This window comes from Garra rufa, chromosome 15, assembly GCF_049309525.1.
Source record: "Garra rufa chromosome 15, GarRuf1.0, whole genome shotgun sequence".
Classification (NCBI taxonomy): domain Eukaryota; kingdom Metazoa; phylum Chordata; class Actinopteri; order Cypriniformes; family Cyprinidae; genus Garra; species Garra rufa.
Genome location: NC_133375.1, coordinates 5072482 through 5090580, shown reverse-complemented (window position 1 = coordinate 5090580; position 18099 = coordinate 5072482). Strand labels below are relative to the sequence as shown.

Here is an 18099-nt window from a genome sequence, read left to right as displayed (position 1 = left end):
CGTTGTGTCGTTCTATTCTTCGGAGCCGAATGCAGCGTCTCTCTGTGAGATGCAGCACCACTCACCTCTTTCGTCGTTTTATCTATGTCATGGAACAGTGGTCTCTCCCTCTCAAACACAAGCCAAGTGTTGTGAAATTACCCCTTGGTGCTTCGACAGTGATCTTTTGAAGAGCAAATTTCCTCTCAAAAGAGCAATTTTTCTAAAAGAGCTGGCACAGATGGATTGTGTGTTACAATGCCTTTCCTTCCATGTCCTTCTGATTACAGTTCCTACAACGAAACTAACGATCGGTGTGATCATTGTGTTCAGTGCTAATCTCACTCTGAAACAGCGTTCGTTAAAAAACATAGAGCTCTTCCCCCAACCACAGTGTTTTTTGTTCTGACCAGCCACAAGGTCCCTTTGAGTTTGCTAACGGAGAGTCTAAAGGGTTGGTTAATCCCTCTTGTTGGTTTCTCAAGAAAAATCCATTCGGCTATGCAAAAGTTAGTTTGCAAGACGCCACCTGAACACAGTGGCATTCTACTACTTCAGTTCAGGGCAAGAATGCTGCCGTCCTTGGGTGGGAAGTCGCAACTCTTCTGGCGAAGGGTGCGATAGAGCTGGTCCCCTCAGCCGGAATGGAGGAAGGGTTCTACACCCCCTACTTCATTATTTTCAGAAAGGATGGTGGACTCAGACCAATCTTGGTTAAAAATGTTTTTGAATCAGGCCCTGTTCAAGCTCCCGTTCAAAACACTACACATTACTAGATGAGTTGGCAACAAGATTAGTTGGTGGCAATAGACCGGAAAGACGTGTACTACTATGTCCCGATTCTTTCAAAGCGCAGTTCGTTCCTGCGGTTGCCTTCGAGAGACAAGCTTTCTAGTACAAGGTCCTTCCCTTTAGGGGTGCACCGATCCGATATTAGGATCGGATATCGACCCCGATATTGAAAAATTAGCCGATCCACGGGCCGATCCAGTTTTTTTTTTTTTTTTCCATTTCTACTACATTTTATTTATTTAAATTTATTTTAAGTAGGGCTGGACCAGATTATTCAAATATTGGTTCGGTGGGTTGGCATTCGATTTTAAATTTTGAGATTAATAAAGTACAGTCGGGCTCCCTTGGTGAAAGAAATGAATGGTAAAAGCAAAACTAGGGCTGTGCTGTCGCAATGACAACTGCGCCTCCGAGTTCAAATGCACGCAGTAGGCTAAACCCCAAAGCCCCAGCAAAAATAATTACCATGAATGTGTCGTGGGAAAAAAGTAAGGAGATATTCGAATTATTTATTAATAAACTAGTATTTGACACAAAGATGAAGTTGACGCTGGTACATGATAGTAGGACGCCATCTGCTCACGCGCGCCTTTAATGCCTAAATGCATCTTTATGGTTTATAGCTAATGAAAGAGTTTTGTTTTCGATTTGAATTATTTAAATTATTTATTTACAGTTCCGGATGATATATTAGTCTTACCTTTATGAGTAAAAATGAAGTTTCACATCGCACCAGCGCTTTCATGTCCTGCCAAGCGTGCTTCAGCTTTACTATCTGCACAAACGATTGGATATGCACCTAATAGCACACATTTATCTAGGTTAAACGATTAAACTAATATTGTGATATGCTTTAAGTTTTTAATATCTATGGATTTTAATTTAAATCGTGATGACTTGTTTTTTTATGACCTAAATTGTTTTTTTACGCTGGCCGTTCAGTCGTTACTTTAAAAAACAAAAACTTGAATTTAACAAATAAAAAGTGTTCCAAATATATTTCTAAATTTACTTTATAACCTAAATAAACGAAAATAAAGGTAATCACATTGCTATTAAAAACAGCAGCTGTGTAATGGGGAAGAGAAAGAGAAACAAGACCGGTTCCAGTCGGACTCGGGCCAGTAATTCTGATGAGCTGTCGAGGTTGTTAGGAATTTTTGCAACGAATGTTTGTTTAATAGCCTATTATTTAACACTCTTATTTAGGCTAGTTTCATATTTAAATGTATTATTTCTTTGATTTATTTTAGCATTTTGTAGGCTGCTTGTTCACTGACGGAAGTGCTCAAATAAACACGCACGTTTGTTAATAATGTTTGAGCCTAATTTATTTTGGGTTTCAAAATAATATACATATGTATTTCATATATAGGTTTACACAAACGTGATATATAATGTATATATATATTTATTTATTTATAAATAGGCCTAATTTAGATATAAATTTATTTATATATAGCCTAAACACCGCACCATTTTTTTCGTTCTTTTTTTATTTAAATAGCCTACCCTTTACGGTGTCAGTAATTAATGTGCTGCTAATTTCTGATTTGGGAGTGATTTGTTTGTTTAAAAATGTTAGGCTACCTTATTAAAAGTATTGCTCTTAACAGACCTGTGTGTTTTGTATCACTAGCGCGATGTCCGTTCTCAAAGCAAGCTCTGCCTGCGTGAGGCGCGCCGCTTCCAACTTGCAATGTTCTATTAAAATTTATTAATTCTGAACATGTTATGTGTCTATATTGCACCAAAATCCAACACTGCACTTCCTTGGGTCCACAGCAAAAATCGATTGGATGAACTGTTCTCGACATAATAAAGATGCAAACAGAAAGACATTCCTGCCTTTATTAGAGGGAAGAATATGTTCAGCCCCTCCCTCCGAAGCTCAAAAAATGGTATTCGGACCAGCCCTAATTTTAAGAAGTTTGATTACATTCTATTTTCGATTTGAATGCAGAATTGTTCTTTAAATAACAAATAAATAGGTATGCAATTCATTGCATCTGTTTTGTCTTAGTTAGGAAAGTTTGGTGCCTGTAGTTTCTTCTACATGGTGGAAGGAAGGTATAAGGTGGAAGGTATGCAGTTTATTATTAATTCAACAATGGTATCGGATCGGTATCGGGTATCGACAGATATACAAAGCCCAGGCATCGGTATCGGTATCGGGACTGAAAAAGTCGGATCGGTGCATCCCTACTTCCCTTGTCGCCTCGTGTCTTTACGAAGGTCACGGAGGCTGCCGTTACCCCCTCTTAGGGAAAGGGGCATATGCATTCTCAACTTCTCAGCGACTGGCTAACTCTAGTACACTCACGGGAATTAGGTTGCTCCCACAGGGACGTGTTTCTCAACCACCTAGCCCGACTGGGACTTTGGGTCAACTGGGAAAAGAGAAGACTCTCCTCAGTGCGGAGTATCTCTTTTTTCGATGTACAACTGGATTTGGTTGTTATGACTTCACACCTGTCACAAGGTAGTGCATAGTCAGTGCTAACTGTGTGAGAACACTTAGACGCAAAACAGCAGTCCCTCTGAAAAATTTCCAGAGGCTCCTAGGGCACATAGCATTTAATATAAGCCGCGGTCGCTGCTGAGTTGATGCACATGAGACTGCTACAGCAATGGCTTTATACCCGAGTCCATGTACATGGCACCAAGACATATACCATGTGAACATTACACCCATATAGCGGAAATCCTTCAGTTCTTGGGAGAACATTTCGTTTCTACGGGCAGGGGTTCCCCTAGAACAGATGTCGAGGTGCATTCTGGGTACGTCTGATGCCTCCAAGACAGGCTGGGACCCCAGATTCAGCGGGCATGCAGCCTCAAGGGTCTGGTCAGGCCCTCGGCTGCACTGACATACTAATTGTCTCGAGTTGTTGACAGTGTTCTTGGCCCTGAGGAGGTTCCGACCTTGGGTTCAGGGCAAGCGTGTGTTGGTCTGGACAGACAACACAGCAACGGTAGTGTACATCAACCAGAAAGGATCTTCTTTCTCAGGGAAGGGCACAATCTGGCACCTGTGCCCAGATCTCTGAAAACCTCCATCTTTGGTCCCTGGACGCGACCAGGAGGGTTTCAGAAGTCTACCAACCCGCTGTGGCAACCTTTGTACGACCTAAGCTGGCGCAAATTACAGACTGGTGTACTTCCTAAGGGGAAGAACCATGGAGATATGGCATCAGATCAGTGCTTCCTTCTATAAGAAGGAAACAGATTGGAATGAGGAAGCACAGGCTATCAGTTTCTCAGAGCTGCCCGGAGGCGGAACCCCCCTAGGTTGCACCTCATCCCCTCTTCGGATCTGTCTGTGGTCCTCCAGAGACCACAACAGCATTCATTGAGCTGTCAGCTGACATCGGTGCTCTTGTTAAGACGGCCCTCCTGATTGCGCTCACATCACTTAAGAGTGGGACACCCCCAAACCCTCTCCGCTAATGACTCCAGCCTAGAATTTGGGCTGGTAAACTCTCATGTTGTCTCGAGACCCCGGCCTGGATACGTGCCCAAGGTACCCACCATTCCGTTCAGAGATCAGGTGGTTACCTTGCAAGCTACTCCTTCCAAAAAGGAGACGCTAACCTGTCCATGTTTTGTCCAGTCCATGCCCTCCACATTACATGGAACATACTCAGGACTTCAGACGTTCTGACCAGCTCTTTGTCTGTATCGGAGGACAGCAGAAGGGAAGGCTGTCTTCAAACAAAGGATCTCCCACTGGATCCTGGATGCGATCCATTTGGCCTACCAAGTCAGAGGCTTACCCTGCCCACTGGGAGTGAGAATCCATTCTACAAGGGGAATGGCTGCTTCAACAGCACTAGCGAATGGGGCCTCTCTAACAGACATCTGTAGAGCTGCAGGTTGGCCACATTTGCGAGATTCAATAAACTTCGAATGGAACAAGTATGGTGCTGCTTAAAGTGCAACACATTTATACGTTTCGCCCTCTGTTGGAATAAAAGCGGTAACTTCTCCCCACCTAGGAAAAATAAAATAATTTAAAAAAAAGTTGATTCTGAGGTAAACCAATCAATTTTTAAATAGTTTCAAAAAGAATCGCGAATGTTAGGTGGATCGATTTTTTCTCCCACTATAATGGTAAGACACACCAATTTGTAATATTAAGCAGCAAAACAAGCTGTTTTGTACAGCTAAAAATACCTGGACGCAGATAACATGGAAGCTAGACACATTCAATTTACAAGCTGCTGTGCACACTCTTATGGTGGATAGGACTGGATGGTGAAAAGTAGATCGAAGTCTGAAAAAAAATGTAAAAGAAGTAGGAAAGCACCAGAGCGCAACTAAATTCACTGTTTGCTCAACATCCTGTCTGATAAGATGATGTGGGTTTTAGGCAGTATCTGTTGCTTCTTATAATATCCCATAATCCTGTGTGTGTGTGTGTGTGTGTGTGTGTGTGTGTGTGTGTGTGTGTGTGTGTGTGTGTGTGTGTGTGTGTGTGTGTGTGTGTGTGATTTGCTGGTAGGGCACAAGCATAAAACGGCATCTATTTACTTGGTTATCTCTAAAGCTCGTTTGAATTTATTCTAGATCATTAGACATTATGTTATGCAGCAGCCTTGGTCTCTTCTTTTCAGGAACCAGGAACCTTTCAAAGGAATCGTTCACCAAAAAAACGAATAAATAAAATAAAAAATTCACAGTGACAGTGAAATTATTGACTGGGCAGCAAGGCCCAAACCTTTGGTTTTGTACAGTTTTTGAAGGTCTCTTATGCCAATCAGAGCTGCATTTATTTAATCAGATTTACAGTAAACAGTAATATTGTAAAAAATTATTACAATTTAAAATAATTGTTTTCTATTTCAATATTTTAAAATGTAATTTATTCCGGTGATATTACAGATACACTTTCACATAATCCTTCAGAAATCAGTTTAATAAAATAAACTCCCTAAAATAAACTATTTATTTTCAATGATCCCAACTCAGCCTACTCTCAACTGGTTCAAATCTCTAGACGCCATCATCAACCGATTCTACTGGAAAAATAAACCACCAAGGATAAAATTAAGCACTTTACAAAAACCCAAATCTTTAGGAGGCTTAGAAGCCCCACATTTTTACCATTACTCACTAGCAAACCAACTCCAATACATATATAAATGGACTCACCCCACTCAGTCAGACATCATTTGGCTAGACATAGAACAATCACTCTGCGGAAACGTACACATATCAGACATTCCATTTCTTAATCAGTCCATTAAACATCACTCATGCTTCAAAGCCTTGACAATAGCTTCAGCTCTGACGGCCTGGTGGAATTAAATATCATCAAATCACAAACTCCAATCTGGCTCCATCTAACTTCACCCCACTTTGGAATAACCCTGACTTCACAAGTAACAAAAAAACACTCAATTTTCATAAATGGGCAGAAAAGGGTATCACACATATTAATCACATTTTTCAATCAAACAAATTGGTTTCATTTTCTTACCTAGTCCAGGAGTACGGTATTGGGAGCAATCAATTCTTAAAGTATTTGCAACTCAAATCAGCTGTTTTATATAAAATCAATACCAGAATCATCAGTCTTCACCTTCCCTCCGCAGTAGCAGATTTAGTTAATATATCATCCCCCAAAAATTACTTTCTAAATTATACAAATTGATAAACAATTCAAATAAAACCTTAAGCTTACCAATAACCAAATGGGAAGAAGATCTTTCTATTGCTCCTGATACCGACTTCTGGACTCAAATTTGTAATAATATCTATTTCATGACTAAAAACGCCAACCTTCAGCTCATACAGTATAAGACCCTTCATAGAACACACTACACTGGGGAAAGGCTGTCTAAAATGGGATTCACATCAGAAACTTGCTTGCACTGCTCACAAAATAGTCCGGACACATACATCCACGCCACATGGAATTGCCCACCCATTAAACACTTTTGGGAAGATGTCACTGAATCCCTATCCCACCTTTTGGGCTGTCGCATCCCATTATCCCCTTCACTCTGTCTACTGGGCGATCTATCAACACTCAATCAGGAAATAACAAACAAAAGGATACTCCTAATAGCTCTAGCCATTGCCAAGAAAACTATCTTCTTGAACTGGAAATCCCGAAACACTATTCATATAACACACTGGAAAAATTTGCTTACAGAATACATCTCCCTAGAATATTTTTCACCTCCTCATAACTATACATCAGAACCACAACATTCAACATCAGACCTCACTCAACTCTTACAAATCTGACACACTTATATTAATTATGTATTAACAAATATTATATATATTTATACAAGGTATTAGTAATATAAGTGTTTTCATTATTATTATTATTATTATTATTATTACTAGTGCTGTTGTTGTTTTCATTTTTTTTTTTCACTATTTATATCAGAGAAACATTGTGCAGTAATAAATTGATGGGATGATGTTTTCATTATTATTATTATTATTATTATTATTATTTTATTATTACTATTACTATTACTATTATTATTATTATTGGTGTTGTTGTTTTTATTATTTTTATCACTATTTATATCAGAGAAACATTGAGCAGTAGTAAATTGATGAGATGATGTTTTGTATGGACGGTAACAGTTTAATGATGATTATATCATTGAATATACATAATCAAAAGTGTATAAATATAAATAAATTAAAACTGCACCCAACAAATACCACCCATGTTTTTAATGCACCGCATGTTGATTTTAATGCACCACACCTTTCTTTTAATGCACCACCTCAGCTTAAGCTTACATACATATGATGTTTATAATGTTGCCTTGAACGGAGAGAAGGAGGAGGAGGAAAAAAAGAGGAAAAAAAAAAAAAAAAGAACATGCACACTGAAACAGAAGATAGGATAGGTGTGGTATGTGTTGGGTATGGTTCATTATTAAATTTCCCCTTTATATAAATATATTTATATAACTACTATTGTGATTATATCATTATTTATTATTATTATTATTAATAGTGATATCACTGTTGCCGTCATTACAAAATATCATCACAAAATATTACTGTTACATCACAGTCTCTTTTATTGTTATTATTATTGTTATTATTATTATTATTACTGTTAATATTATATTATTGATATCACTGTTACCATCATCACAACATATTATTGTCATAACCATCTTTAGTATTATTGTTGTTGTTGTTATTATCATTATTATTATTATTATTACTGTTATTATTGATACTACTGTCATCACAAAATATCATCGTTATCATCATCGACTATTCCAAATTATGGTTATTTCTATTATTTCTAAACATGCTAATACTACTTATAACATTACTATTATTCAGATTGTCATTTTTGCTCATTTTCATTTATTATCATTGCTGTTTTTGTTGTTGGTATTGTTTTTTGTTGTTTGTTGTATGTTTTTGCACTCCAAATAAAAAAAATAAAATAAAATAAAGAAATCAGTTTAATATGTTGATGTAAACTTGTATTATTAATGTTGAAAACAGTTGTGCTGCTTCATATTTTTGTGTATTTTTCTATATTGTTTTGATGAAAACGTTTTAAGCAATAGTTTGAGATGATATAAATCATTTAGAACATTTTGAATGTCTTCAATGTCACTTTTAAAAAACAAACCTTATAAATTCTTTTAAAAATTTAACCTTGCTGTCCTCAAAGTTTTGAATGGCAGTGCATAGGAAATGTGATTAGAGGGGTCGAAAAAGAGGTAATTTCAGAGACAGAGCAAGATATTACATGTTTTGTTCTTTGGAAAAATGTGCACGGAGTCATTCATAAGACCAAGAAGGTTCAGAAAGACAGAAAAGAGTTAGAGTTAGCAATTGATTTCATGTTGACTTTGAATATATTGATTGCTGGCATCATTAGGCATGAATTGTTCTTTGACAAAAGAGTTTCATTTTGACAAAAGTGTCTTCAGCTCTTTTATTATGGTCATAGAGAATTTCAACCTGCAGTGCATTTTTCCAGGACAGAGCTCAACTGAAACTTGTTAGTATACTGCCCACTACTGGAAAAAAGAAGCTTTTATCTTTGCTTCTGTCAACACAGTCCCAAAGTACTCTGCATATGAACCATATTTTTACTTTTTAAAGAAAATGTATGTTGTGAATGGTTGCTAGGGTGTTTTGGGTGGGTTGGGGGTATCTGCTTATTGCAGGGTTTCTACACATTTTCCATTTCAAAACCCAGATAAGTTCAATGCACTTTTTTTTATTACAGTGCTTCACTATTACTTTTACAGATTTTGCTTGATACACTTTCACACTTCAACTCCCTGCATATATTTAAAATACTGTTACCCCAGTATAATATTGTTTGATTTACTATATATTTACTGATAAAATAAAATATTAGGCATAATCATAGTAAGTATTCGCCCATATAATAATATTTTACATTATTTTCAAAATTACATTTGAGGTCAAAAGTTACACATTTTTTAAATAATTTCACTAAAATAAGAGGGATCATACAAAATTCATGTTATTTTTTATTTAGTACTGACCTAAATAATATGTTTCACATAAAAGACCCCCCGTTCAAAAGTTTACATACACTTGATTCTTAAAACTGTGTTGTTACCTGAATGATCCACAGCTGTGTTTTTTGTTTAGTGATAGTTGTTCATGAGTCCCTTGTTTGTTCCGAACAGTTAAACTGCCTGCTGTTCATCAAAAAAAAATAAAAAATCCTTCAGGTCTCAAAAATTCGTATGATTTTGAGATCCACCTTCATGGACTCATATGCAACTATTACAGAAGATTCAGAGGAAAACATGATACATTACGACCTGGGGATGAAAACTTTTTGAATTTGAAGAATTCAAAAAGTACTGCTTCTAAAGAGCAGTACTAAATGGAGAGAAAAAAAAAAAAAAAAGATATTTAGGTATAATAAGAAGCACGTACACATCTTCATTCTGTTCAAAAGTTTTCAACCCCCAGCTCTTAATGCATTGTTTTCCTTCTGGAGCATCAGTGAGCGTTTGAACCTTCTGTAATAGTTGCATAAGAGTCCCTCAGTTGTCCTCAGTGTGATCTCAAAATCATACAGTCATTCAAATACTGAAAAACCAAAGAACAGGGTAATTTGTATGAATTCAATTATTATTTTCTCTTGTGGACTATATGTAAACATCTTTTATGTGAAATATCTTATTCAGGTCAATACTAAATAAAAAATAACATGAATTTTGTATGATCCCTCTTATTTTGGTCAAATAATTACCATTAAGCAGATTCTGCAAGGTGTATGTAAACGTTTGACTTCAACTGTATATAGTACAGCCATCTTTAATCAGCAGTGCAGTCATATGTAGTGCAGATTCACTCTCACATGCATCACTAAATGCATTAGCTTTCTTAATGTGATAATGTGCTTATGGAGAGAGAAAACTAAAACACTTTATAAGCTGCATATATTCAATTCTGACACATCAGTTTGATACTGTAATCATGGTTTGATGTTGTACAATCACCAAGCATCAAAAAAATTATCTGTTGGAGGTTTGAGATTCGCATGCTCATTCATTTAGTAAAGTGGAAGAAAAACAGTTTTGAGTATTGAAAATATGTGCCTTGAACTTATTCAGGAATAATTCACCCAAAAATGAAAATGTCCTGAATATTTTCTCACCCTCAGATCATCAAAGATGTAGATGAGTTTGTTTCTTCATCAGATTTGGAGAAATTCAGCATTATTTTGCCAAACAGCTGATAAAAACATCACAATAATCCACACCACTCCAGTCATCAATTAATGTCTTGTAAAGCCAAAGGTTGTGTGTTTATAAGAAAAAAAAATCATAATGAAGTCGTTTTCAACTTCAAACCATTGCTTCCGGCTACAATATGAGTCTATAATCCATAATAAAACTTCCTCAAAGTCCATTCCCATCAAAATCCACCCACATATTTGTTTAGGACTGTTTTGAACCAACAGTTTGAAGTTAGAAACAGCTTAATGATGGATTTCTATCTTACAAACACAGCTTTTTGCTTCATAAGACGTTAACTGTTGGACTCGAGTCCATGTTTTTATATTGTTGTTATGTTTTTATCGGTTTCATTTTTGGGTGAACTATTCCTTTAAACGATCTCTAAATAGTCATTAAACTTTTTTTAATTTTTTGAAATTTTAGAAAACAGAATACAGGCAATAGTTTAGAAATGCATTTCACCATATCCATACTTTTCTCCATATACAAGAATCTCCATACTTTTTCATACTGCATTGAACCCTGTTCGAGAACTGGCTTAAGTATTTATGATATTCTGGTCTCTAGATACGGCACAGGTTCTTCCTTCAGTCTGAGTTATGTAGCACCAGTCAGATCTTGCTTCAATAACACATGATTTGAAGAATCATTTATGTCCGCTGCACAAATGGCGCTGGTCTAGATGCATGCTCAAATTTAATATTTAAGGTCAGGGATTAGTTTGAACCTCTGACCACAACTATGAGTGACAGTCTCACTGATAACTTTGCAAACACCACTGATAAAACGAAAATGACTGACCGATATACTGCACCGAACCCCTTTTTTATTTGTTGCTCTTGCTTGCTTTCCATAAACACTCTCCCAGGAAATCTTCAAGTGCTTTTTCTGTTTGACGGCTCGCCGTTGAATCCTCTCAGTGTGCGTAGGTTAATACCGAAGAGACGATGGCCCGCAGCTACGTCTGATTAACTTAACGAGAGTCGAGAAATGAAAAGTGTCACTGCAGTTCTTCTCCCCAACTAAATTGCCTCCTGTATTCGTACAGGCCCTAAAGGACAAGCTAAAGCCAAAGCTGAATAAACCAATGATTTATCTTAAACACGGCTCTCCGTTCGCTGATAGCGGGAAGACATGGTACCCTTGGGTGCTAGTGCATGAATACGCAGTGCGGGAGAGGAGAGGATAACAGCGTAGGGAATATTACAGTCACTGCTGCTTAGGGTTATGATAGAGGAACACGGAATGTAAGAAAATTACACTGTTAAAACGTTGCAATGCTTTTTCACATGGCTGATTAAGGGCCTGGTGCTGCACTTCTGTAGCACTTTATTTGTTCCCTGAGGTCTACTTAAATGTTATTCAAGGTTTCATGTGCATGTTTTGATGTGGTTTACATGGTCATGTTCCACCCTCTCTCTGACCCTTCTGCTTAAACAGGCTGTTTTGCTACTGTGCCTCTAGGACTCCATATGTAAATGTGTTCTGTAATGATCTACTTCGTCTCATGAGAAAAAAACAGACTCTGCACTTTTGCAAAATATGAAATACGTTGCTTCAGGTCCAATTTGGTGAGGTTTCGAGGTGAAATGTTGCTAGAGTGCTACAGGGTTCTAGGTTTTTGCTTTTCGAGACGTTGTACCATCAAGTTGCACAGAAAGCAACAAAACAAAGTTTAGAGGTAGCTTTGATTTTGTTAACAAAAACTATGACGAAAAATGTTTGTCGACAAGCTTTTTTCCCATGACTTAAATGACGACGACAAGATGACAATAAGGTCAATAAATGATGACTGTGACTATACAGGCGTGGCCAAAAGTTTTGAGAATTACATAAATATTGGAAATTGGAAAAGTTGCTGCTTAAGTTTTTGTAATAGCAATTTGCATATACTCCAGAATGTTATGAAGAGTGATCAGATGAATTGCATAGTCCTTCTTTGCCATGAAAATTAACTTAAATCCCGAAAAAAACTTTCCACTGCATTTCATTGCTGTCATTAAAGGACCTGCTGAGATCATTTCAGTAATCGTCTTGTTAACTCAGGTGAGAATGTTGACGAGCACAAGGCTGGAGATCATTATGTCAGGCTGATTGGGTTAGAATGGCAGACTTGACATGTTAAAAGGAGGGTGATGCTTGAAATCATTGTTCTTCCATTGTTAACCATGGTGACCTGCAAAGAAAAGTGTGCAGCCATCATTGCGTTGCATAAAAATGGCTTCACAGGCAAGGATATTGTGGCTACTAAGATTGCACCTAAATCAACAATTTATAGGATCATCAAGAACTTCAGGGAAAGAGGTTCAATTCTTGTTAAGAAGGTTTCAGGGCGTCCAAGAAAGTCCAGCAAGCACAAGGATCGTCTCCTAAAGAGGATTCAGCTGCGGGATCGGAGTGCCACCAGTGCAGAGCTTGCTCAGGAATGGCAGCAGGCAGGTGTGAGCGCATCTGAACGCACAGTGAGGCCAAGACTTTTGGAAGATGGCCTGGTGTCAAGAAGGGCAGCAAAGAAGCCACTTCTCTCCAAAAAAAACCATCAGGGACAGATTGATCTTCTGCAAAAAGTATGGCGAATGGACTGCTGAGGACTGGGGCAAAGTCACATTCTCAGATGAAGCCTCTTTCCGATTGTTTGGGGCATCTGGAAAAAGGCTTGTCCGGAGAAGAAAAGGTGAGCACTACCATCAGTCCTGTGTCATGCCAACAGTAAAGCATCCTGAGATCATTCATGTGTGCGGTTGTTTCTCATCCAAGGGAGTGGGCTCACTCACAATTTTGCCCAAAAACACAGCCATGAATAAAGAATGGTACCAAAACACCCTCCAACAGCAACTTCTTCCAACAATCTAACAACAGTTTGGTGAAGAACAATGCATTTTCCAGCACGATGGAGCACCGTGCCATAAGGCAAAAGTGATAACTAAGTGGCTCGGGGACCAAAACGTTGACATTTTGGATCCATGGCCTGGAAACTCCCCAGATCTTAATCCCATTGAGAACTTGTGGTCAATCCTCAAGAGGCGGGTGGACAAACAAACACCCACTAATTCTGACAAACTCCTAGAAGTGATTATGAAAGAATGGGTTGCTATCAGTCAGGATTTGGCCCAGAAGTTGATTGAGAGCATGCCCAGTCCAATTGCAGAGGTCCTGAAAAAGAAGGGCCAACACTGCAAATACTGACTCTTTGCATAAATGTCATGTAATTGTCGATAAAAGCCTTTGAAACGTATGAACGTATGCTTGTAATTATATTTCATTACATTACAGAAACAACTGAAACAAAGATCTAAAAGCAATTTAGCAGCAAACTTTGTGAAAACTAATATTTGTGTCATTCTCAAAACTTTTGGCCACGACTGTACAGTATGTCACAAAAGTGAGTACACCCCTTACATTTCAGCAACCATTTTAGTATTTTCTCAAGGAACAATACTATAGAAATGAAACTTAGATATATTTTAGAGTAGTCAATGTGCAGCTTGTATAGCAGTATAGATTTACTGTCCTCTGAAAATAACTCAACATTCAGCCATTTTTGTCAAAATAGCTGGCAACAAAAGTAAGTACACCCTAAGTGATAACAGCAGCATGTTTTTTAACCATGCAAAGCCACATATCCTATTCATCATGTTTATGTTTTTATCTGCTTCACAGGACATACAAACTTGTGTATATTGTATTAGAGCAGTTAAAATTAGGTGCTTTAAATACAATTACACTACAGTGGTCAGGGTCATACAGAGGTTTTCCAAGATGGGTTCTATTCGGAACAGGCCTTGCAAGAGTCGATCAATGAAGTTGAGCCCTCATTTTGTGTGTCAGGTGCAGAACCTAGACTCAGAAAACAAATGATTGAACATGAGTGCCTAAGCATTGCTTTAAAGGTTGCAGAAGTAGAAGGTCAGCTTGTCAGTGCTCAGACTATACACCGCACACTTCAACAAGTCAGTCTGCATAGGCGTCATCCCAGAAGGAAGCCTCACCTGAAGCTGGCTCACAAGAAAGTCTGCAAACAGTTTGCTGAAGACAACCAAGAGCATGAATTACTGGAACCATGTCCTGTGGTCTGATGAGACTATAAGATAAACTTGTTTGGCTCAGATGGTGTCCAGCATGTGTGGTAATGCCCTGGTGAGGTGTACCAAGAGGATTGTGTCTTGTCTACAGTCAATCATGGTGGTGGTAGCATCATGGTCTGGGGCTGCATGAGTGCTGCTGGTTCTGGGGAGCTGCAGTTCACTGAGGGAAACATGGATTCCAGTATGTACTGTACATTCTGAAGCAAAACATGATGCCTTCCTTCCAGAAACTAGGCCAAACGGCAGTAAAACAATAAAAACACACCACCAAGATGACAACTGCCTTGTTAAAGAAGCTGAAGCTGTAGGTGAAGCGGTGGCCAAGTATGTCATCCTCAAGCAAAAGGTGGAGAACCACAATGTGTCTAACGTCCAGCAGCTCCGTGAGGAGTAGAAGAGAATCCCAGCAACAACCTGCGCAGCTCTGTTCAATTTCATGCCCAGTGTCAGATAACAATGGTGCTAACACAAAATATTGATACTTTGAACAAGTTTACTTAGGGTGTACTCACTTTTGCTGCCAGCTATTTTGACAATAATGGCTGTATGTTGAGTTATTTTCAGAGGACAGTAAATCTATACTGCTAAACAAGCTGCACATTGACTACTCTAAAATATATCCAAGTTTCATTTCTATAGTATTGTCCCTTGAGAAGATATACTAAAATGGCTGCTGAAATGTGAGGGGTGTACTCACTTTTGTGAATTACTGTATTCATCCTTCAGTATCGTTGACAATAAAACACAAGACTAAAATGTATTTAAAAAAATAAAACTACATCAAAATTTATTTTGATTTTCATTAAAAAGCAAACTAAATATTACAGTGGACTACACAATCTTTCAAGTTTGGGGTTGCCAGATATTAGGAGTTCAAAGATGCGCATACAAGCTCTGTGTAATCCGGGTTAATACAGTTAGGGTATGTCGAAAAACTCCCATTTCATTTTCTCCTCCAACTTCAAAATTGTCCTACATTGCTGCAGGTGTAGGATGATTTTGAAGTTGGAGGAAAAATTGAGATGGAAGTTTTTCGACATACCCTAACTATCATAAACCAGAATACCAGAATCATTTAGAGCCCTTTGAAGCTGCATTTAAACTGCATTTTGGAAGTTCAAACTTGGGGGCACCATAGAAGTCCATTATATGGAGAGAAATCTTGAAATGTTTTCCTCAAAAAAATAATTTCTTTACAACTGAACAAAGAAAGACATCTTGGAATGTGTAGTTGTGTGAAGCTGATGAGTAGCAAATCTGCATTTTGGTGTATAGCCACAGAATCTTTTTTTTTTTTTAAATATAAACAGTCAATCAACTATTTTCAGGAAGATTTACTAAAGTGTTTGTGTGCCTGCCATTGTCTGTTCAACTTAAATCGTAGCCAACAGATGGCTGATTTAAAGCCAGTAAATAAACTTTGTGATTGCGTTGACAAATATGTTTACAGTGCATCATTTTTTGCATGTTTAGCAAAGTTCTTATAAGTAATTCACATGTGATGTACCTGGTTGCAACAACCTCACATGCTTCCTGTACATGGACTGTGAATTTGTAGGTTCACTAAAAAAAATCTAAAATGTGTGACTGAACAAATCGACTGGCTTGGTCTGGCCCTCTCATGCTTAAATGTCAAGCTATACTTACATTAGAAGAGAAGACTATCAGTGAATAACAACTTCTATCAGTCTGTTGCTTTGGAAATTGCATTTTGGATCTAAAATAGTATAAATTAAATTTAAAATCCAGATAGGGTAAGAGGTAATAGGGTAACTGACCTGTTAACCACACCAATTATGCCCAGTCTGATGGGTATGACCCGGCCCAGCAGCACCTCCAGAGCATCTGTCCCTGCGTCCATCAAATCCAGTTTACTCACCACCAGCAGTGTCCTGCGACCTGAGCACACACAGGTAATGAATACACTCTCTTCCCACAGTGCTGTTCAATGTGTCATAATCACATCTGGAATTCTCTGCATGTAGTTTACCATCTGGGTCCACCTCTCGTGCCAGTTTAAGGGCATCTGATGTGGCGAGGTCAGAGTTTGCAGGAGAAACACACAGGATGAGGGAGTTGGGGTTGGAGATGTAGGACAGAATCATCTCTTGGACTTGAGTCTCGATATCTTCAGGTTGGTCACCAACCGGGACCTACTCAAAAAAGATCACATCACATGACAAAGATGGAGTGGGTGAATAAAGCAATTAGGGCTGCAACTAATAATTATTTTGATAGAGATATTTGATGAATCCAAACAAATAGTAATAAAATAATGAATTAATTAATTATAATCCATTGTTAAAAATGTAATTCCACAGCTTGCCCAATGTTGTCCTCCAAACAATGTGCAATTTTAAGGTTATGAAAACAAATGTAGTGAATATTTCTATGTAGGCTATGCTATACAGTAGCCAACATTTAAAGTGGATCAAAAAAGTTGTCCTAAGGCAAGAACACGTCTTGTTTTGGTTTTAGGACAACTCTTTTGTTCCACTTCAAATGCTGACTACTGTACATTATGTGCAAATAAAGTCACGCTTTTATTTCTATTTTTCATAAGACTAGTCCTAAAAAAAGAGACATTTTTAAACCTACTTTTATGTACAAAAATTATGTTCCAAAAAGTCAGAATTATTGAACTCCTATATTTTTAGTATTTCTTTATTTCAACATTCTAAATATATCTTAACAGTGTTTAATATTTTAGATTAATATATTAATATTTTAATATTATAGTATTTTTGGGGGGGGGGGGCACTGTGTATATGTTCTTTACTGGACTTTATTTAAAATGTGTTATATGTTCACGTGTTATAGACGAGAAATAAAGTTTTTCTTTAAAGGAGAACTCCGGTGTGATTTTGACCTAAAGTGTATTGAATCATGATACCGAGTGTAAACGTACCTTGCATATCTCATCTCGTCTTGCCCACTGCAGTCCGAAATCTGGGGTCAGTTATCCGATGCTCACAACAGGTTGTCAATGAGAGTCAACAGGGCATCGAAGAAGCCATGTAAATAAATCACTGTTTTACGCCATTTACGAGGCACAAAGTAGCTCCACACTTCATTTGTAGACTTCCAAGGGCCCTGACATTTAAAACGAGACATTGAGAACTCAGAAAAAGCACCGGTAGTTTATTTACAAGTAGATTTATACAGACAGTAACTGCAAGAAGTTTAGCGGCCGCCGCCATCTTAAATTTAGTCACGATAAGTCGAGTGTCGAGCACGAAGGAAACTACAACCTGATAAGTTGATAACCTGATAAATTCCTTGGTGCTCGACACTCGACTTATCGTGACTAAATTTAAGATGGCGGCGGCCGCTAAACTTCTTACAGTTACTGTCTGTATAAATCTTCTCGTAAATAAACTACCGGTGCTTTTTCTGAGTTTTCAATGTCTCGTTTTAAATGTCAGGGCCCTTGGAAGTCTACCAATGAAGTGTGGAGCTACTTTGTGCCTCGTAAATGGCGTAAAACAGTGATTTATTTACATGGCTTC

General features: G+C 37.8%; 1 protein-coding gene across 2 annotated transcripts in view; it reads right to left on the bottom strand.

Annotated features, from left to right (window-relative positions):
- The window catches only part of LOC141286593 (dynamin-1-like protein), a 53143-nt gene that overhangs the window by 21131 nt on the left and 13913 nt on the right, over window positions 1-18099 (bottom strand). For both annotated transcript variants that reach the window (XM_073818640.1, XM_073818641.1), the window contains 2 exons: window positions 16581-16743; window positions 16369-16489 (listed from right to left, as the gene is read on the bottom strand). In XM_073818640.1, coding sequence (XP_073674741.1) covers window positions 16369-16489; window positions 16581-16743 — 284 coding nt within the window. The remainder of the gene's footprint in view (window positions 1-16368; window positions 16490-16580; window positions 16744-18099) is intronic.